The sequence below is a fragment of the Panulirus ornatus genome, chromosome 67 (assembly GCF_036320965.1).
Source record: "Panulirus ornatus isolate Po-2019 chromosome 67, ASM3632096v1, whole genome shotgun sequence".
Classification (NCBI taxonomy): Eukaryota; Metazoa; Arthropoda; class Malacostraca; order Decapoda; family Palinuridae; genus Panulirus; species Panulirus ornatus.
Genome location: NC_092290.1, coordinates 19,826,139 through 19,848,713, shown reverse-complemented (window position 1 = coordinate 19,848,713; position 22,575 = coordinate 19,826,139). Strand labels below are relative to the sequence as shown.

Below are 22,575 nucleotides of genomic sequence, written 5' to 3'. Positions count from 1 at the left end.
TCCTGGCCTTGAATTCTTTCCACATGCCCAAACAAACTTGAAGTATTACATTTCACCCACTCTATCATTCCACAATTCATTCCCTGCCACATCAGATCTCTCATACACCCCATCAATACTTTATTCATCTGGTCACACCACATGCTCCTCTCAAATAACTCATTTCCACAGCCTGGATTCTTGACCTCTGTGACTCATCCCATGTTGATGTTCTGGTTGCACAGTTTAGGATCAGGACTATGCTGTCCCTTAATCCTTTCTTTACCTTCATATTTACACCTCTGCCCTTCCTTACTCTATCAAGGAACCCACTGCTTTGAGAGTCATACACACATCCATCATACACTTTTCATGATTTGTCATTATGAGTGGGCAGAATTTTTAGACTGGATACCATTTCCTGATGTCTACCCTTCCCATTAATCCAGGCTTGAAATTGGCCAAAGAACACTCTTTAACTACCTCTGCATCAATAAAGGCCTTTTTATGCTTAGCCAAGATCCATACAATTTCTAATGATGCCTCTGTCAAATTTTCAGAAGCAAAGGACAATCTGTGAATTAGTTTTTCTGTCTTACTATCTGTACAGTAAGTTGCTCAATTCTATTCTTCCTCAAGTTACTCCCAGGCAGGTACATCTTATCAAAGTTGGGATGTGTAGCTCTGAAATGTTCTAAATTTCCACATTTGAAACTAGAGCACAACACCTTCTGACAAATCAAAGAAAGAATTTGTACCTCGAGATACAAAGAAAAATTCCTCCATTCACATTTCCTGAAATTTTCAATGCTCATTTGTATCGCCCATACCTTTCCCCTTTTGATGACCTGTTCCTTAAAACAGTCTGCCTGTTGACTACTCCTATTTCCTCCATCCTCACTTTCTACTGACTGGATCTGGGATGAATGCTCATCAGTACCATGCTTTTTCTTGACCACAAATCGATCCATCATAATGGACACTACTTGACTGTTCTTTGGTTTCAAGTCAAACTATCCCACCACATCAGCAACTCAAGGGTGGGCCATTTAGATACCTGCTTCTTTCCTTACAAGTTGAAGTCTTTCCCAATAACTATGACCTGGCACATTTCAAAAGACAGGTCTTTCACTTCCTCCAAAAATTTTAAATACTTTCACTTGTCTTTTCTTTTTGTTTCATAATTCTTTCTATATTTCAATTAAGGCCTGGCCTTGATGTGGACTTTAGTCTTTGACTGGGGAAAAAAAAAAATCTGCCAATCCTCTGGCACCTCACCATGACACATACATACTTTGAAAATCTATAGCAACCAATCAACAACAAAGTAACCCTCTTTCTTCACAGATTCAACTGTAATACCATCCAATCTAGCCTCCTTACCACATTTCATCTTACATATGGCTTTTACCATCTTCTCTCTCTTCACCGAACCACTCTCCAGGACACTGTCATTTTGCATACCATCCTGGCCCAAACACCTTACATCCGCAACCCTAACATCAAACACATTCAACAGTCTTTCAAAATACTCCTGCTATCTCCTCACTTTATCACAGCCTACTACCACTTCCCCTTTTTTCCCCTTCACCAATGTTCCTATTTGTTCTCTTGTTTTTCATGTATTAACTTCCTTCCAAAACATTTTAATTTTTTCTTATTCTCCTACCAAAAGATGTTCTTAATTTTCTTGAAGTTTAAAATTACTCACCCCAACTCTCAATAGCCTTCTTTTTCAACCCCTGCACATTCTTCACCTCCTGCTGCTTCTTCTTATACATTCCCCAATCATTTGCACTCCTTTCCTGAAAGTATCGCCCAAACGTCTCTCTTTCACTAGTAACTTTACTTCATCCAACTGTTCACAACCCCTTATACTCTCCCCACCCCATCTTATGCAAGCTATATGCATCTCTTGCATCTCTAAATACTTCCTGTTCCTCACCCACTCCCAATGCTTCACTTGCTCTCACCTTTTGCCATTCTATTTTCAATCTCTCTTGGTATTTCTTCATACAAGCCTCTTTTCCAAGCTCACTCACTCTCACCATTCTCTTCTCCCCAACACTGTTTCCTCTTTCCCAAAAACCTCTAAAAATCTTCATCCTTGCTTCAACAAGATAGTGATCAGACATTCCACCAGTACCCCTCTCAGAACATCTACATCCAAAAGTCTCTCTTAAACATGTCTATCAATGAATATGCACTCCAATAATGTCCTGTGACCATCCCTCTTGCTCAAAGACATATACTTGTGTTCATCCCTCTTTTTAAAACAGGTATTCCCAATCACCCTTTCTTTTTTAGCACACAACTCCACTAGCTGTTCACCATATCCATTCGTATCAATGAATACCCAATGCCCCCAATTACACCATCAACTCTCACACTACTATCTACCCATTCAAATCATCCATCACTAATACTTGGTCTATTACATCAAAACTGTTGATACACTAACTCAGCTACTCTCAAAACACTTGCTTCTCAGGATCTTTCTTCTCATGATCAGGTGCAAAAGCACTAATAATCACTCATCTCTCACCATCCACTTTCATTTTTACCCACTTCAGTCCTGACACTCTTTCACACACTTCCACAACTCCTGCTTCAGGACTTGTGCTCCTGCTCTCTTATCCTCTCATCAACCCGTGCCTTTTACTCCTAACCATTCATCCCCTTTACCCTTGAGCTGTTTCACTCATGGGCAAAACAACCAAGTTTATTTCCTCAAACACAGTACCTATCTCTCTTCTCTTTTCATCTTGGTTACATCCACACACATTTAGACACCCTAGCTTAAGGAGCTTTCGAGGAAGATGAGCACTTTCTGCTTGGCTCCTTCCTCTGTTCTGTCTTTTAGAAACGAAAATACAAGAAGTTAAGGTCCTACGCCCCAGCTCCCACCCCCTTCTATGACATACAGGGAACACAATAGTAGAATTCTTTCTTCCCTTATGTGTGTATCTAAGCAAAAAATAATCTAATGAATGTCGACAATGGCATTATACTAACTTTACAATTTATCTGGGCCTATGGAATCAACTGTCTGTGCCCAGTTTACAAGTGTGTGTGTGTGTGTGTGTGTGTGTGTGTGTGTGTGTGTGCAGTGGGGTGAGGAATCTTGGTTATGTTTCCTGACCCCCACCAATTGACCTGAGTGCAGAGGGATGGAACATAACATTTACCTGAACCTAGTCAATGATCTGTCTGACCCAATCAGACCCTGCTAAGCAAGACAATGTTGTCAGATCCTCTTCTCCCCTAATTCCCTACAGCAGTCTTCTCCTGAGCAGGGATTCTACATAGTCTATCCTTATCCAACAAATCCTAATATTCTTATCAAATTGATACAAAACACACTTTCATCCTCCCTACAAAGAGACTTGACTGTTTACACCCAATAGTCTGCCAAGATCATATAAATCTATGTAGTATCTAGGAAAAACTTCTGATATATCTGGTTCCCTAAGGCTCTCTCTGTGCTTAATGAAATACAGGTCCCTGCCAATAATTTCCCATGATCTACCCTCACAACACTGTTTTCTTACCTCAGCAATGAATGGTGTTTCCCTAAAATTGTTCAAAACAATGTCATCAGACTTCCCAAGAATATCTCCTATTTTGGCACCAGAAAAGCATAAATTCTTCCACCTACTACCTTAAGTACAGTACTCTTGATCTTGATGACTTACAAGAGAACCTTCAGCCCAAAGGATACAAGGGTCATCCTGTACTTCATCACTGTGTACACTTAACTCATTCAGGTTGGTACCTCTCTAGCTTGTAAGCTTAGTTTAGGCTGACATGCTTTCCTTGCATACTAAGGGAAATCTCTACCCTCTACTTTAGTCTCCAGTCACCACCAATATTTTTAAGTTGTCTACTCTACCAGTTATTACTGCTTCCCCCCCTTAAATAACTACCGTCATTGTAATAATCAAGCCTGCCTCACTCTTCAAAACCTTCACCCTACTGTTTACAGGTGCTGATGCTTCACAATCATTCCTAAATTCTACTATTAACTCATGGAAAAAAAAAAATTTACCCATCTTCCTCTTTTTGGAGGACATCCTTCAAGTATCTTTGGCATGTGGGACAGCTGAAGCAAAGTATAGGCACCATATCCATTGATTAGTGATGGCCTAACCTAGGAATGCACCAGAAATATATTCACTTTCAACTAGGGCAAGGGAGCATACGAGCTCAGAAGAATGAAGTGAGATTTGATCACAACCTTCAAGTTTCTAAACCAATACCAAAGCAAACATTTAATTTTCAATGAGATTTAGAGACAGGGGAACAAGAAGCTCAACAGGAAGATTGTTAAGAAGGTGTGAAGTACTATTTTGGTATCAATGTATGGGCTGTACTGACAAAACTGTAAATACTAACAGTAAAAACAAGTTTAAAAGCTTGTATGACACAACAGAAAATTCAACAGATTGGACTATGAGTGTAGAACTTCCTAGCCATATTGAACAAACAAGTGATCAGATAATTTTTCATGCTGCCATACACACTTTCCAACTACAGTTGCAAGTTTCATTTGAACTCTTCACCATGCCACCTGTCACTCCGTCTAAACCCTCAGCTTTTGCATTTACTATGCAAATATCAAAAGAAAGAAAGGCTGAACATTGAAAAGAAACCCACCTGATATGGGGTAGAGGTCATGTAGTAAGAGGACATATATGGGTCAGAGGCAGCTGCAGCCGCGGCCATCGATGATGTCATGGGACTTGTGTAGCTCTGGAATGACGAGTAATTCTGCGCCAAAGTTAGGCTGTTCATTATGGAAATGCATGGTTTGATATTTTACGTTTTTGACTTACAAAAGTGAACATTTAAAAGGAATTAATATTAAAAGCAAATTAAGTACCAACAGCTATAACCAAACAATTATTTCAAGTCTAAAAAATATCAAAACTATGCACTACATATTTCATATCTAATGTAGTGTTAAACAAACAATGATGAATAACATGAAAAATCAATTCTAAAGTAACTATCTTGCCAAGAAGGCATCATGTACATTACCCTGATGAAGTTGATGATTCACCTCAAAGCATGTCATTCAAGTTACCTGATCTTTGGGCCCATTTGGCACTGAAAAGGGAAAAAAAAAAAGACGGTCAATATCTACGTTTAAGAATAATCATAAAGTTACTTTTATGAAGCCATAAATCTGTTCAAAAAAGCTTCCACAAGAGAACTATACGTACACATCTCTTAGCACTAACTCAAAAACATAAACTGACGAGTGACAAAGGACTAGGTATGTCCATGTTATGTATACTGTATATGGGAAAGCAAGTCACTGACTATCCAGATATATATGTCAAGCTGAAGAAACAACTCTTGACTGTTCAATGCACAAACACGTCAGCATTCAACATGTAGTAATAACATCCATTAGGCTTATACCTAAGATTAGGCTTCCATCTACGTGAGATTATTCATTTTTCTTTTTTTCCACTACAGTACATCAAAACTTTCTGGATGGAAGTGATGAAGTAAAAGTCATAAATATGGGAAGCAGGCATTCAGCAATAAAGAATGTTTGAATGTTAATATCAACACTGACAGTTGGTGACAGCAGGTAGTCATATCCCAATGTCATCAGGTAAAAAGAATGATAAACCCTCTCTCAGTGAAAGGGATGCAAAGGATCTGAATTATATAAATTTGTATTTTGTTCTAACTACTGATCAGTGAGTACTAGTCAGAATCATAGGAAACATTCATAAGTCCAAAAATTTTCAGTGCCTTTTCATTCTCCATGAATGCTTAACCATACAACCTTTAAATGTAATAATTTTTCAAATGAAATGTCATAGCCCTTAAATGTCTGTCCATATTAACTAATGTATTGTTGGAGAGCAGCAGCTTACACCAACTGATGTGTTAAATCTTTCTGCTTTTGTTTAAATCTTTGGCTGACATCAAACTATCAGCACCCCATAGGGGTCTCATCAGTCACAAGAAGGGACAAAAAAAAATTCTGCTTGCCTCAGTATCCCTAAAACCACCATCATAAGCACAAGCTGTTGACTGAAGGTCATTTATTCGTGTTGACCCTGCAGAAAATACACAGGATGTTAAATGACCTACATAATGAGGCGGAAGACTAAAGATAAATATCAGTCTGCTAGCAAACTGAAGAACAATTGCACGAGAAGTTAAGAAATGTGACTTAAAAAGTGAATTTAAGGAGTTTAAACAGGAAAGGGAAGGCCCACACATGAACTCATACTTGTGGAAGAAATTTGACAACAACTGCACATAATTTTTCTTTGTGCAACTGTGGGGTGATGTGGGACAATAAATAAATACAAAACCACTATCACAAATATGCAATGGTTTGATTTGCTGTTATGCACTCGAGACAGTTAAGAATTAAGGTAGAGGTTCTAATAATAATGCAAAAGGGTTTGTGCTTGTGACACATTTGAAAAAGAATAATCTTTACCTTCATATCTTTTAATGTAAAACAAAAAAAATCTTTCCACTTTCCCCATAATAATGAAATCATGTTCTGATGATTTCAGGTATTTTTGTATTCATGAGTCCTTTTATATCGATGTCCTGGCAAAAGAGTATTTGATTCATATCCTACCTACCAAACAATGTATTTCATCACTCAGCTTGAAATTGAAACCTATTGTGATCAAACACTCTTTCTCCCCACATTTATCTCCAGTAAAAAGTTTCTTGCATATTCTGACATAATTGGAATAAAGTTACACACCTAAATAGGATGAAACTAGCTTATTCTGGAAAAGAAATGCAAGCCAGCATTTTCATTATCAAAGAAGAACAGACTACTCTACTGAAGGTTTCTTGAGATTTGATGATGCTTCATACTGGGTGGGGATGCTGAAGTACATTTTAAGCTTTAGCCTTTACTAGTGTTTCTCCAGAAAATACCAGGGATAAAAAGGGTTATGTAAAGTCTGTATAGCCTGAGATCAGGCAATAGCTACTAACTCAGATAATTCAGAGGGGTGATGCAGGCAACCCTCGTCCCCCTCTCTCCCAGTAATCCTTGCTCCTTCACATCCAACCCCATCACCACCTCAAGCCCTAGTCACCACATTTTCTGGTATTAGTCATACAAGTAGAGCAACTTTATTCACCTTAACCATGGGAGAGCAAGTTGCCTTGCTTGGGTAGTTCTTTTTTTTTTTCTATCTATTATTATCATTCTACCAATCCTCAGGCACCTAGACCTGAGTCATACATGCACTGAATATCCAAACTAACAAATAAATAACATTGTCACCCACTTCCTTGAGTGCTGCAACTGCACTTCCATTCATTCCAACCATTTTACCACACTTCATCTTACACAAGGCATTCACATCCCCTGCTCTTTTTACCAAACCACTTGCTATGACTCTCTTAGTTTCAATAGCTCCATGTCCCAAACAACCCACATCTACCGCCTTAACATCAAACACATTTAACAGCACTTCAAAATATTCGATCCATCTCTTCTTCACCTCTGTCAGATACTATTTCCCCATCTGTTCCCATCACCAATGCTCCCATTTGTTCACTTGTTCTCCTTTGACTATATACCTCCTTTCAAAATATTTTCTTATTCTCCTTGAAATTTGCTGATAGCCTCTCACCTTAACTCTCATTTGCCCTCTTTTTCATTCCCTGCATCATCTTCTTGACCTGCTACCACTTTTCTAAAGCACATCTCCCAGTCACTTGCACTCCTTTCCTGTATATAATGCCCATTCAACTTTTTTTCTTTTCTTTCACAAACAGCTTAACTTCCTCATCCCACCATCCATTTCTGTTTCTCACAAGCCCACAACCTATTAACCTCATGCCACATGAAACTCACTACATGCAAGGACTGCTTCCCTAAATGTTTCCTATTCCTTACCCATACCCTAAATACGTTCCCTGTGCCTTCCTCTTGACCTCCTACCACTTTTCTCTTGTACATCTCCCAAGTGCTTGCACTCCTTTCCTGCATATAATGACCAATCAACTATTTTTTTCTTTCAGAAACAGCTTCTCATTCTCTTCCTCCAATCCATTACTGTTTCTCACAAGCCCACAACTCACTTACCTCATGCCACACGAATCTCTCATATGTAAGCACAGCTTCCCTAAATACTTCCCAATCCTCACCCATACCCTACATATGTTTACTTTCACCTTTTGCAATTTTTTACCCAATCTCTCCTGGTATCCCCTCACACAAGCCTCTCTTCTTAGCTCACTCACTTTCACAACTCCTTTCCTACCCATACCATTTCCTCTTTTCCTATGGCCTCTACGACTTTTCACCCTCGCCTGCACCAGGAGTGGTCACATATCCCGCCAGCTATCCACCTCAGCTCAGTCTCATCCAAAACTCTCTCTCCAGCAGGTTCATCAATAACTACATAATCCAAAAAAGCCTGCTTATCATTAACCCCCCTACCCATTCCTACTTTTGACTGTCCCTCTATCCAAATACGGTATTCCCAATCACCAGTAACTTTTCAGCACACATCTCCACATTGTCAAATGCTTTCTGGCTGTCCAGATACAAACCATCCATCCAACCTTCCCTTTTGTCTTTGAGCTCACTCCCTTGTAGGACTGTAAGAGGTTTGTTACACATGCCCCCCATTCCCTAATACCAAACTGTCTCCCACTTCTGTAATTTCTCCTCTGAAAGAACTTATCCATTTGCTTTGTTCTTATCTTTTTTTAGAACCTTACTCAGCACATTTGTCAAAGATACCAATCTGTAGTTCAGTATCTGTTCTAGGTCTCCTTTCTTACTGATATATATGATGCTGCCCTTTTCCATTCCTTTGGGACTTTGACTCTCTCCACTGACAACCTGAAGTGTCTCAAGAGATTCACCTAGCATATCAGCACATATCATGAGCACATACGGTGAAATTTCCACAAGAAAAAGGGCCTTGTGTGGGTCAAGACCTTTTAGTATTCTGTTAATATTTTCTAAAACCTCCTCACCATTCTATCTCACTGCAATTGGGGCTATTGAGTCATCCACTGTGAAAACAACTTTGAATCTGTTATTCAGTTCCTTACATCATCTTAAATGATTCTTCCCTCTCAATCCCTTAGCCTGATTAGCTGCTCTTTAACAGCTGAAATTATGGAAAAGTTCTGAATTTTCTCCTGCTTAGTCCATAATGTTATTTTCAAAGTTTCTTTATCCTTCCTTCTTTATCCTGGTATACTCATTCCTTGCCCTCTTGTACCCTGTAAATGTTGGCAGGCTAAAGTCCTCAAAGCACCTTTGCATCATGTGATTTTTTTCTAATACATCGTTATTTCCTCTTTCTTACCATTCCCTCTATATTTGAGGCTGAGATACCCATGCACCTACTTCATCACTGTAAGCTTTCTCAGCCTCTCAGCACAAAGTCCTGGTTCCTGGCTGATGATTTTGATTTCTATTTCTCAATCTATGTTACCATAAAAAAAGTTTAAGTCTGTTTAGTTTCCACAACTATATCTCCTCTTTATGTCTTGCCTAACCTCTACTCTTTTAATGTCCTTGTTGACCATATTGTCAAACTTGAGCATCACATGATCACTTTTTCCATTTGGTCAATCATGTACAGTATTCTCAATACCCATGCTAGTATAAGTGAATATAAGATTTAGCAATGATGGGGGATCAGTCTCTCTCATCCTAGTGTGCTCATTGACATGTTACAGGTTGTACCTTTCTGATCCAGCACTCTGTAGTCCGGTAACTCCCATGGTCCAGCATGTTTTGAATCTGCTGTCATTAGTCTGTGGATCTGCCACCTGGGTGGTTCTATTAGTAGCACTAAAGCGCTACAATCTGTTTACAAGGCAGCTGAGCTAATTAACAGTCCTGTTAATTTCTTGTTCATTTTTTTCGCTAAAAATGAAAGCCAGAAAAGTTTAAAGTTTCAGAAAACTTTGAAAGGTGCCAAGAGTAGAGAACTAGACAGTACACTTATAAAGTGGTTTAAGCTCCAATGTAATGAAGGTGTAAGCATTTCTGGGGAGATGCTTATCGAGCAGGCCAAAGTTTCTCATTGAGAACTAAAGCTAGACTATGCCTGTGAATATTCGCGAGAATGTTTACAGGCCAAGTGGAGACATGGATTTTCAGTACATAGTGTGTGCGGAGAAAAACGCAGTATAGACACGGAAGCTAGTAGTGTAAGGTCACATTAAAAGAATCAATAAAAACTCCAATTCTCTACCAAACAACCAAAGCAACATGTACAGGGCAAGAGAGAGCGGACAAGCCAGCTGCCTAGCTGGAACTGACGCAGCATGGGCTGAATGCCTTGACAATAACAATAAAACAACAATAGTAACAAGAGTCAACCAAAGCCAACTACCTACCTATGGTCATGTGTTACATTAAATACTCGTCGCTGAGCTGGAACAAAGTATGGGGATGAATTTGCTTTTAGTGGCAGTAGAAAATTTAGCCCCAGAACAAGTGGATGATGCTAAGGAATCTGCCCCGTATTGGCACTGTGTGCCACAAAAAAACTTTTACCCAAGATGCTGAGGAGTCTCCATCTGGGGATACTTCTGATGTAAATTGATGTAACAATAAAACCCTAGTTTGAAAGATTTGATGGTTGTATTATTGTATTATTTCTTGATAGAGATGCTCTATGGAAGGTATTAAGAATATACGGTGTGGGAGGCAAGTTGTCAGAAGCAGTGAAAAGTTTTTATTGAGGACGCAAGGCATGTGTATGAGCAGAAAGAGAGGAAAGTCATTGGTTCTCAGTGAATGTCGGTCAGTGGCAGGGGTGCTTGATGTCTCCATGGTTGTTTAACTTGTTTATGGATGGGGGTGTTAGGGAGGTGAATGCAAGAGTTTTGGAGAGAGGGGCAAGTATGCAGTCTCTTGTGGATGAGAGAGCTTGGAAAGTGAGTCAGTTGTTGTTCGCTGATGATACAGCGCTAGTGGCTGATTCGGGTGAGAAACTCCAGAAACTGGTGACTGAGTTTGGTAAAGTGTGTGAAAGAAGAAAGCTAAGAGTAAATGTGAATAAGAGCAAGATTATTATGTACAGTAGAGTTGAGGGAGAAGTCAATAGGGAAGTACATTTGAATGGAGAAAAACTGGAGGAAGTGAAGTGTTTTAGATATCTGGGAGTGGATTTGGCAGCGGATGGAACCATGGAAGCGGAAGTGAGTCATAGGGTGGGGGAGGGAGTGAAAGTTCTGGGAGCATTGAAAAATGTGTGGAAGGCGAGAACATTATCTTGGAAAGCAAAAATGGGTATGTTTGAAGGAATAGTGGTTCCAACAATGTTATATGGTTGCAAGGCGTGGGCTATTGATAGAGTTGTGCGGAGGAGGGTGGATGTGTTGGAAATGAGATGTTTGAGGACAATATGTGGTGTGAGGTGGTTTGATCGAGTAAGTAATGAAAGGGTAAGAGAGATGTGTGGTAATAAAATGAGTGTGGTTGAGAGAGCAGAAGAGGGTGTTTTGAAATGGTTTGGTGGCATGGAGAAAATGAGTGAGGAAAGATTGACAAAAAGGATATATGTGTCAGAGGTGGAGGGAACGAGAAGTGGGAGACCAAATTGGAGGTGGAAAGATGGAGTGAAAAAGATTTTGACTGACTGGGGCCTGAACGTGCAGGAGGGTGAAAGGCGTGCAAGGAATAGAGTGAATTGGAACGATGTGTTATACCGGGGCGATGTGCTGTCAATGGATTGAACCAGGGCATGTGAAGCGTCTAGGGTAAACCATGGAAAGTTCTGTGGGGCCTGGATGTGGAAAGGGAGCTGTGGTTTCGGTGCATTATGCATGACAGCTAGAGACTGAGTGTGAACGAATGTGGCCTTTGGTGTCTTTTCCTAGTGCTACCTCCCGCACATGCGGGGGCTGTCATTTCATGTGTGGTGGGGTGGCGACGGGAATAAATAAGGGCAGACAGTATGAATTATGTATATGTGTATATATGTATATGTCTGTGTGTGTATATATATGTATACGTTGAGATGTATAGGTATGTATATGTGTATGTGTGGACGCGTATGTATATACATGTGTATGTGGGTGGGTTGGGCCATTCTTTCGTCTGTTTCCTTGCACTACCTCGCTAACACGGGAGACAGCGACAAAGTATAATAAATAAATAAATGTTATTTCCTATTTCAAGCTTTGCTCTACCTCTGATAACACAGCAATATGTATGTGGATTGAGGGGTAAGACTAGGAGTTGGGAATATGTTTATATAAGGGGTTCCCTTAGGGGGTCAATTTCTGTTTTCCAGCATTTTCTGTGGTTCCGGTGATGACCAGGTCCAAAGGCTGCCAGATTAAAAAGGTTCAACCTTTAAAGGAAATTTACCTATAATCATTAAAAACTTTATTACTTTCTGTCCCCAAGAGAATATAAATTTCCCAAGTTTATTCCTTTATCACTGAAATCTCTCTTTGTCAGTTCTTTACATATCTGGAAAGTGAATGTTCTACTGCTTCATGTACCATCCTGACTGCCCTGTCATTATTCTCATCATATGATTGTTCTAGATTGTTAAAATTCTTTAATGGATTATATACTGTTAACACAAGTATGCACTCCCCTAAACTAACTCTTGACATTATGCATGGCCCATCCTCCAATGTTTCTTGAAAAATGCTCCTTTGATCATCTATCTATCTATACATCTGATGCCCATTCCCTCTGGGAGCTCCTATCCAGGGGTAACCATGACAGAAGAGTCTCATTTATCCCTGTCCTTACGTGCCTCCCTCGCATACACCATTCCATGCATTCTTCCTGTTTCTCTCCCTCCAGCATTCCTCCATCCTATTTGCCCATATCACAGGTGGTCTTCCACTCACACCATCACCATTAATTGTACTATCATACACTCTTTGTAAACTCCCAATTTTGCTTTCTTTCCATATGCCCAAACCACCTCAAAGATTTATGTTTCACCCATTCTACCACCCCACAATTCATTCCCTTTGCATTCCGTGCCATACCACTTTTCTCATACACCCTTCCATTTTTCTTCATGCCATCTAGTCACACCACATGCTCTTCTCAAAAAGCTCATTTCCACGGCCTGGATTCTTGACCTCTGTGCCTCATTCCACGTCCATGTTTTGGCTGCACAGGTCAGAGTTGGGAGGACTATGATAGCCCTTAATATCCTTTCTTCACTTTCATACTTGCAACTCTACCTTTCATCATTCTATTGAGGGACCCAATTACTCTTCTACCCTATACTGCTCTCTCCCTTATCTCTCCTTCCTTACTTTCACACTTACCCAAGACAGCACCCAGATACTTAAATTCCCTCACTTCTTCCAATACTCCCCCTCCTTTGCCTTCTCTTTCCTTCCTTCTCATCATGTATCCTTCTGGGAAGAACAAATGAAACTTTCTCTCTATAGTAAGCTTTGTTACCACAACTCCAAAGATGCCAGGTGCACTTTTCCTTACACAGTCCATGGATTCCTGCTACTTTACCTTTAACCATTAATTCATGTTTCACAACACCAATCTTCTACACATTCCACAACACCAATCTTCTGTACATTCATCTTCGTGCTCTGTCTGTTGATCAGCTGCTGATATTGCTCCCACAGTGCCCCTCTGCCTACTACTGTCAACATTTTCTGTATGTGTTTCTCTCCTTTCCTCTAACTTAACAACAGCTCAGACTGTTCCATCTGCACATTTCAGCCTACTATTGTCAAGAAAGTCTGTTTTGTTTTTGTCTTAGCCTTAGAATGAACTGTCTATCAGATCTTATTTGCTTTTCAATGAATAAACCTTCTTCCTCTGATCATAACTATGTACCTCCTGAATCCCCTCCACGAAAGTGAATTTTTCTTCATACCCAATGACAAAATTTCTCAAGATCTTAAGTTGCTCTCTGATGTAAAGACATCCTCCATGATTCTAGAATTGATTATTCAGTTTAACTCCTCACCTAGTTGTGTTCACTGCTGATCTTGCTTATTAACAATCTCCTATAACATCATATATTTGTTCTCTGGTGGTTCCTCTCTAGTTTCTCCCTCTTGTCTCCTCCTTGTGGATCTTATTATGCATGACTGGTGTTGGTACATTCTCTTATTTGAGTCACACCAGATCCTCCATGATTCTTGAACTGATTATTCAGTTTCTTTAACTCCTCATCTAGTTGTGTTCACCTCTGATCTTGCTTATTAACAATCTCCTATAACATCATATATTTGTTCTCTGGTGGTTCCTCTTTCATTTCCCCATCTTCTCTCCTCCTTGTGGATCTTATTATGCATGAATGGTGTTTGTACATTCTCTAATTCGAGTCCACACCAGAATGCAGTACAATATGAAAAACTCAAAAACAAAAAACTAAAAAAATCACCATTATTTGTCTTTGTGTTTCTTAACAAGCTTGTTCCAGGAACTGACGAAGGCCACAATCACTCACATCCATCCCTAGCTGTCATGTGGAATGCAATGAAACCATTGATCCCTATCCACAACCAGGCCCTACAGACATTTCCATGGTTTTCCCTGGCTGCTTCACATGCCCTAGTTCAGTCCACTGAAAATACAATCAATCCGTTTACCACATCATTCCAATTTACTTGTTAGTGAATGGAACCATGGAAGCAAAAGTAAGACATACGGTGATAAGATGAGGGGACAGTTCTTGTAAAGCTGAGGAAAGTGTGGAGATAAAAATCACTATCTGGGAGTGTGAAAATGGACATACATGGAGCAAAATAGTCCCAATGATGTCGTACAGATGTGAGGCAAGGGTTATAGATAGAGATAAGCGGATTAGGGTAAAGGTGTTGAAAATAAAATGTTTGGGAACAATATGTGGTGGTGTGAGGTGATTTGACTGAGTAATGAAAGGGTAAGACAGAGGTGTGGTAATAAGAACAGTCAGGGTGAGAGTGCTGAAGAGGGTGCTGAAATGGTTTGGACATAGGGAAAGAATGAGCAAGAAGTTGACAAAGAGGATACTTGTGTCAGAAGTGATGGGGAAAAGGAGAGGGTGGGGTGGGGGTGATGAAATTGGAGAAGGAAGAATGAAGTGAAAAATATCTTTAGTCAGACCTAAAAACGCAGGATGCCGAAAGGTGTGTACAGGATTAAGTTAACTGGAACGATATGGTATACAGGGAGTGACATGCTATCACTGGTCTATGCTAGTAAATGTAAATTGGATGGGAAACCACGAATAGGTTTGTGGGGCCTAGTTCTGGATAAGCAAATGTGGCTGGTCTTCATCTCTTCCTGGCACTACCTCACTAACATGGGAAACAACAGATCAGGATGAATGAAAGACGAAAAAAATTCTTTATGTGTGTAATTACCTATCAGTACTTTTTTTCCTCTTGTGGGGGCTCTATCTCTTGAACATTCTGTATTATCATACAAACTTTAAACCTATTCATGCTGTCTGTGTTTCTTATGATGTTAATGATCTATCAGTCTACTATCTATCAACTACCATGTAAATATCAAATTTTTGCCTACCAAGAAAGGGGGCAATGTAACACTGCAGAGGTGTAGCTGCTTAATCCGACTTGATTGTCTGCCTGGGGATTACAAGGGGACAATAAACAACTAAAGAGCAATAATTAGAATTCCCAACAAACTATGTTAAGCCCAGTAATCCAACAGAGGATACGCCACACTCATGAAATGCACACTGAACCTCAAAACAGGATGATTGATCAGATGATGAATTGGCAGATATAGACAAGGATCTGAATTATGATAAAGAAATGCTATTAAGGTAGATCTAATCAATATGTCAACAATGTGTGGAAAAGAAGAATTAATAGAAATTATGAAAGAAAAAACTAAGCCATACTGGGACTTTGTGAGATGAGAACCAAGAATGATGGAGAACACTACACTACCAGGCACATTTTAAAAGACAGGTTTTTTCACTTCCTCCAAAATTCATAAGTATTTTTCTGTCTTTTCTTTTTCCCTTCCATAATTCCCTTTATGTTTTAAGTAAGGCCTGGCCTTGATGTGGACCTTTGTCCTTGACTAGAGCCTTTAAAAGAAAAAAAAAATTTCATACATACTCACCATTTCTCGCATTAGCAAGGCAGCATTAAGAACAGAGGACTGAGCCTTAAAGGGAATATCCTCACTTCGCCCCCTTTCTCTGTTCCTTCTTTTGGAAAATTAAAAATAGGAGGGGAGAATTTCCAGCCCCCTCTCCTTCCACTTTTAGTCACCTTCTACAACACACAGGGAATACGATGCTGCTTCCCACGGGGTGGGGTAGCGATAGGAATGGATGAAGGCAAGCAAGTATGAATATGTACATGTGTATATATATATGTCTGTGTATGTGTATGTATATGTATGTATATGTTGATATGTATATGTGCATTTAAGGGGGTTTATGCACATATATGTGTACATGAGTGGATGGGCCTTTCTTCGTCTGTTTCCTGGTGCTACCTCAGGGAAACAGTGATTAAGAATAATAAATAAATAATATAAATAAACATTTATTGATTATTCTTTATCACTGTTTCCCGCGTCAGCTAGGTAGCACCAGGAAACAGATGAAGAATGGCCCATCCACTCATATACACAGACATATACATATATACATATACATATCAACATATACATACATATACATACACAGACATACACATATATACACATGTGCATATCCATACTTGCTTACCTTCATCCATTCCTGTCGCTACCCCGCCAAGCAGGAAATAGCATCCTTCCCTCCTTCAGCGGGGTAGCACCAGGAAACAGATGAAGAATGGCCACATTCATCCACACTCAGTCTCTAGCTGTCATGTGTAATGAACTGAAAACACAGCTCCCAATCCACATTCAGGAATCACAGACCTTTCCATGGTTTACACCAGACACTTCACACACCCTGGTTCAGCCCACTGACAGTATGTCGACCCCAGTATACCACATCATTCGAATTCACCCTATTCCTTGCACGCCTTTCACCCACTTTCTGTTCAGGCCCTCATCACTCAAAATCTTTATCACTCCATCCTTTCCCCTCCAATTTAGTCTCCCACTTCTCCTTGTACCCTCCACCTCTTACCTCTTCATCAACCTTTCCTCACTCATTCTCTCCATATGTCCAAACCATCAACCTTTCCTCACTCATTCTCTCCATATGTCCAAACCATTTCAACACATCCTCTTCTGCTCTCTCAACCACATTCTTCTTACTTCTACACATCTCACTAACCCTTTCATTACTTACTTGATCAAACCACCTCACACCATATATTGTCCTCAAACATTCCATTTCCATAACATCCACCCTTCTCCATACAGCCCTATCTATAGCCCATGCCTCGCAACCATATAATATTTTTGGAACTACTATTCCTTTAAACATACCCATTTTTGCTCTCCGAGATAATGTTCTCCCTTTCCACACTTTCTTCATCATTCCAGAACCTTTGTCTCCTCCTCACTGTGTGAATCACTTCCATTGTTCCATTTACTGCTAAGTCCACTCCCAGATATCTAAAACACTTCACTTCCTCCAACAGCCAGGCTCAAACCCGGGACCTTATGCATGGTAGGTGGGAGCACTACAGCTAGGCCATGGTCACCCCTAATAGGGTAATGACCATTCAAATACGGAGTAATCAACTAACCTTTGTCTCACAACAGTGGGCAATTGGGTGTAAACCAGTCAAATCCCATCAGGCTCACAGAACTGGCAGATAGCATTTTACAAAGCCTGATATGAGCCTGATGGGATTTGATCTTTTCTGGGGTAAAATATGATGTTGCTGGATATTTGGATATCAAATTAACAAATAAAGATGTAGCAGGCTGCAGCAAAATCATAATAGCAGGTATATCCAAATCGCAAAAGTAGAATAGATCTGCACACAAAAGTGGTAACTGTGACACTGACCTGCTGGCAGGAACTTAGCATCCTCCACCCAGGACCCATCCTTACTTCACTTAAAAACCCTCATTGCTCCACCCAGGACCCATCCTTACTTCACTTAAAAACCCTCATTGAAGTTTTGGCACACTTTCTACCAAACACACCTGCATAGTAGTGAACTTTGACCACATAAGATGAGGGATTGATGAGTAGGTACCTCCTAGAATAGTGACATCGCAAACAGTGATCCCACATAAAGCAGGGGATGGATGTATCTATCTATCTTCCTGTATCTCTAATGCCTCTTCCAAACTCAGGTGGCCACAGCAATAGAATCTCCACAACTAGAGAACTCCAGTGTCACTTCTTAGCCTTTAGTGCCTCACCCTTAACAGGCCACTGGCAGAGGAAAACTCTAGTGCAGTGTTCCTACTGACGACTACTACTACCACCTAATGTTCCTACCAACCACATCTACCAAATGTTTCACAACAAATAATATATGGATGGCAATACCTCATATCAGCCTTTTTAAAAATGAGCATCCACATCCGTACAAAGTTCTTCATAATCTTATCATTACTAAGGATGTTAGTGCACTGGAGTGAACTTCCAAAGGCATGTGTACAGTACCATGACAACTGTAAAAAGATGTGGCCCATCAAACTACAATTCTGAACATTACTACTCAAGATCGGATACTGAACTGCAAATTCTCAGAATTAACCCTATCCAAACAGTGAATATAATCACTTTGTGTTCAGCAGATTTTCAATTAAGAAAATTAAAAGTATTCCATGCAAAATTTCAAAAATCATGTAAAACTAATTGTCAAAACAACTGAAGACAGATATCGTCATAATCTTCAGTATAGTTTGAGCCTGAAATTTGCATTATTTGCCAGAAGATAATGACAAATTAATCTACGAATAAACTTTTCAATCACTGGTCTTTATTGAAGTCAACACATATAAAGTATCTGCATCAAAGTTTGATTCTAAAACAGCAAATCAAAACACAAAGGTTTATTTACAGTTTAAAAAGCAATGGGGATTCTGATATTCTAACAACAAAGGATGTTTTTGGAATAATTTCACTCTCATATGATGAACAATTTGAACTACACACAACATCCCACTCAAGACCTCTCAAAACACATGTACAATATATATGACTCCTCCTTAAAAGTGGAATCAGAATAAATGTACACAGAAGAGGGCACAGAAATTGAAACTGCAACATGTTTATTATGTAGCAAATCATTTGAAATTATACTACAATAGGGAAACAACAATTTCCTTATATGATGAGGTTAACATGATGTGAAAATTATGAGAACTATATCAATTCTGACCACAATGCAGATCTTGAAAAAATCTAACAAAACGCCATCATACAATGCATAATGAACCCCTAATATGGCCAATACTTTAGCCAGGTGAAACTGATTGATGGGTGAATTCTAAAGAAAAATCTATACAATATAGCTGAAGAAAGAACTGAAAATAGGTGCATTCTAAAGAAAATGTATACAATTGATCCCCTACTCATGACCTATGTGACTTATGACCATCCGTACATACGACTGTTAAAGAAATATAAATTAGAAAATAAAAATCATGGAATAGGAAGAAAAAGGCAAAGGGGATAAAGATGAGTGCTCAAATCACAGAGGTATAAGTTTATTGAGTATTCCTGCGAAATTATATAGGAGGGTATTGATTGAGAGGGTGAAGGCATGTACAGAGCATCTGATTGGGAAAGAGCAGTGTGGTTTCAGAAGTGGTAGAGGATGTGTGGATCAGGTGTTTGCTGTGAAAAATGTATGCGAGAAATACTTAGAAAAGCAAATGGATTTTTATGTAGCATTTATGGATCTGGAGAAGGCATATGATAGAGCTGATAGAGATGCTCTGTGGAAGGTGTGGGAGGTAAGTTGTTAGAAGCAATGAAAAGTTTTTATCAAGGATGTAAGGCATGTGTACATGTAGGAAGAAAGTGATTGGTTCTCAGTAAATGTTGGTTTGCGGCAGGGGTGCGTGATGCCTCCATGGTTGTTTAATTTGTTTATGGATGGGGTTGTTAGGGAGGTGAATGCAAGAGTTTTGGAAAGACAGGCAAGTATGCAGTCTCTTGTGGATGAGAGAGCTTGGGAAGTGAGTCAGTTGCTGTTCGCTGATGATACAGCGCTGGTGGCTGATTCAGGTGAGAAACTGCAGAAGTTGGTGACGGAGTTTGGTAAAGTGTGTGAAAGAAGAAAGCTGAGAGTAAATGTGAATAAGAGCAAGGATATTAGGTACAGCAGGGTTGAGGGACAAGTCAACTGGGAGGTAAGTTTGAATGGAGAAAAACTGGAGGAAGTGAAGTGTTTTAGATATCTGGGAGTGGATTTCGCAGCGGATGGAACCATGGAAGCCGAAGTGAGTCATAGGAAGGGGGAGGGGGCGAAAGTTCTGGGAGCATTGAAAAATGAGTGGAAAAGCAAAAATGGGTATGTCTGAAGGAATAGTGGTTCCAACAATGTTATATGGTTGCAACGCATGGGCTATAGATAGAGTTCTGCGGAGGAGGGTGGATGTGCTGAAAATGAGATGTTTGAGGATAATATGTGGTGCGAGGTGGTTCGATCGAGTAAGTAATGAAAGGGTAAAAGAGATGTGTGGTAATAAAAACAGTGTGGTTGTGAGAGCAGAAGAGGGTGCTTTGAAAGGGTTTGGTCACATGGAGAGAATGAGTAAAGAGAGATTGACAAAGAGGATATATGTGTCAGAGGTGGAGGGAAAAAGGAGAAGTGGGAGACCAAATTGGAGGTGGAAAGATGGAGTGAAAAAGATTTTGTGATCAGGGCCTGAACATACAGGAGGGTGAAAGGCATGCAAGGAATAGAGTGAATTGGAACGATGTGGTATACCAGAGTCGACATGCTGTCAATGGATTGAACCAGGGCATGTGAAGCATCTGGAAAGTTTTGTGGGGCCTGGATATGGAAAGGGAGCTGTGGTTTCCGTGCATTATACATGACAGCTTGAGACTGAGTGTGAATGAATGTGGCCTTTGTTGTCTTTTCCTAGCGCTACCTCACGCAACATGTGGGGGGGAAGGGGTTTTCATTTCATGTGTGGTGAGGTGGCAGCAGGAATGAATTAGGGCAGACAGTGTGAATTATGTACACGTGTATATATGTAGATGTCTGTGTGTGTATATATATGTATACGTTGAGATGTATAGGTATGTATATGTGCGTGTGTGGAAGTCGGTGTATATACATGTGTATGTGGGTGGGTTAGGCCATTCTCTCGTCTGTTTCCTTGCGCTACCTCGCTAATGCAGGAGACAGCAACAAAGTACAATAAAAATAAAATAAATATATGTACACATATTCTTTTTTTCATACTATTCGCCATTTCCCGCATTAGTGAGGTAGCGTTAAAAACAGAAGACTGAGACTTTGAGGGAACATCCTCACTTGGCCCCCTTTGTTGTTCCTTCTTTTGGAAATTAAAAAACGAGAGGGAAGGATTTCCAGCTCCCCTGCTCCCTTCCCTTTTAGTTGCTCATCCTCCTTGAAGGCTCAGATTGGGGTGTCTAAATGTGTGTGGATGTAACCAAGATGAGAGAAAAGGAGAGTATGTTTGAGGACAGGAACCTGGATGTCTTGGCTCTGAGTGAAATGAAGCTCAAGGAAAAAGGGGAAAAGTGGTTTTGGAATGTTTTGGGAGTAAAGTCAGGGGTGGGTGAGAGGACAAGAGCAAAAGAAGGAGAAGCACTACTCCTGAAACAGGAGTTGTGGGAGTATGTGATCGATTGTAAGAAAGTAAACTCTAGATTGATATGAGTAAAACTGAAAGTCGATGGAGAGAAAAGTGTGATTATTGGTGCCTATGCACCTGGGCATGAGAAGAAAGATCATGAGAGGCAAGTGTTTTGGGAGCAGCTGAGTGAGTGTGTTAGCAGTTTTGATGCACAAGACCATGTTATAGTAATGGGTGATTTGAATGCAAAGGTAAGTAATGTAGCAGTTGAGGGTATAATTGGTGTACATGGGTGTTTAGTGTTGTAAATGGAAATGGTGAAGAGCATGTAGATTTGTGTGCTGAAAAAGGACATGGTGATTAGGAATACCTGGTTTAAAAAGAATTATATACATAAGTATACGAATGTAAGTAGGAGAGACAGCCAGAGAGTGTTATTGGATTTACATGTTAATTGATAGGACCGTGAGAGAGACTTTTGGATGTTAATGCACTGAGAGATGCAACTAGAGGGATGTCTGATCATTATCTTGAGGAGGCAAAGGTGAAGATTTGTAGAGCTTTTCAAAAAAGAAGAAGGTTGGGGTGAAAAGAGTGGTGAGAGTAAGTGAGCTTGGGAAAAGCAAAGGACATAAAGGGAGTGGGGGAGGAATAGGAAAGCAGTGATGGCTTGTGCAAAAGATGCTTGAGGCATGAGAAAGGTGGGAGGTGGGCAAATTAGAAAGGGTTGTGAATGTTGGGATGAAGAAGTAAGATTGTTAGTGAAAGTGAAGAGAGAGGCATTTGGTCAATTTTTGCAGGGATATAGTGCAAATGACTAAGAGATGCATAAAAGAAAGAGGGAGGATGTCAAGAGAAAGCTGCAAGAGGTGAAAAAGAGGGCAAATGAGAGTTGGGGTGAGAGTGTGTCATTAAATATTAGGGAGAATAAAAAGGTGTTTTGGAAGGAGGTAAATAAAGTG

At 39.9% G+C, this 22,575-nt stretch overlaps 1 protein-coding gene across 2 annotated transcripts in view; it reads right to left on the bottom strand.

Moving 5' to 3' along the window:
* Positions 1–22,575, bottom strand: part of LOC139747087 (YTH domain-containing family protein 2-like) — a 141,199-nt gene that overhangs the window by 82,633 nt on the left and 35,991 nt on the right. For both annotated transcript variants that reach the window (XM_071658894.1, XM_071658895.1), the window contains exons 2-3: positions 5,066–5,088; positions 4,636–4,749 (exon numbers count right to left, since the gene is read on the bottom strand). In XM_071658894.1, coding sequence (XP_071514995.1) covers positions 4,636–4,749; positions 5,066–5,088 — 137 coding nt within the window. The remainder of the gene's footprint in view (positions 1–4,635; positions 4,750–5,065; positions 5,089–22,575) is intronic.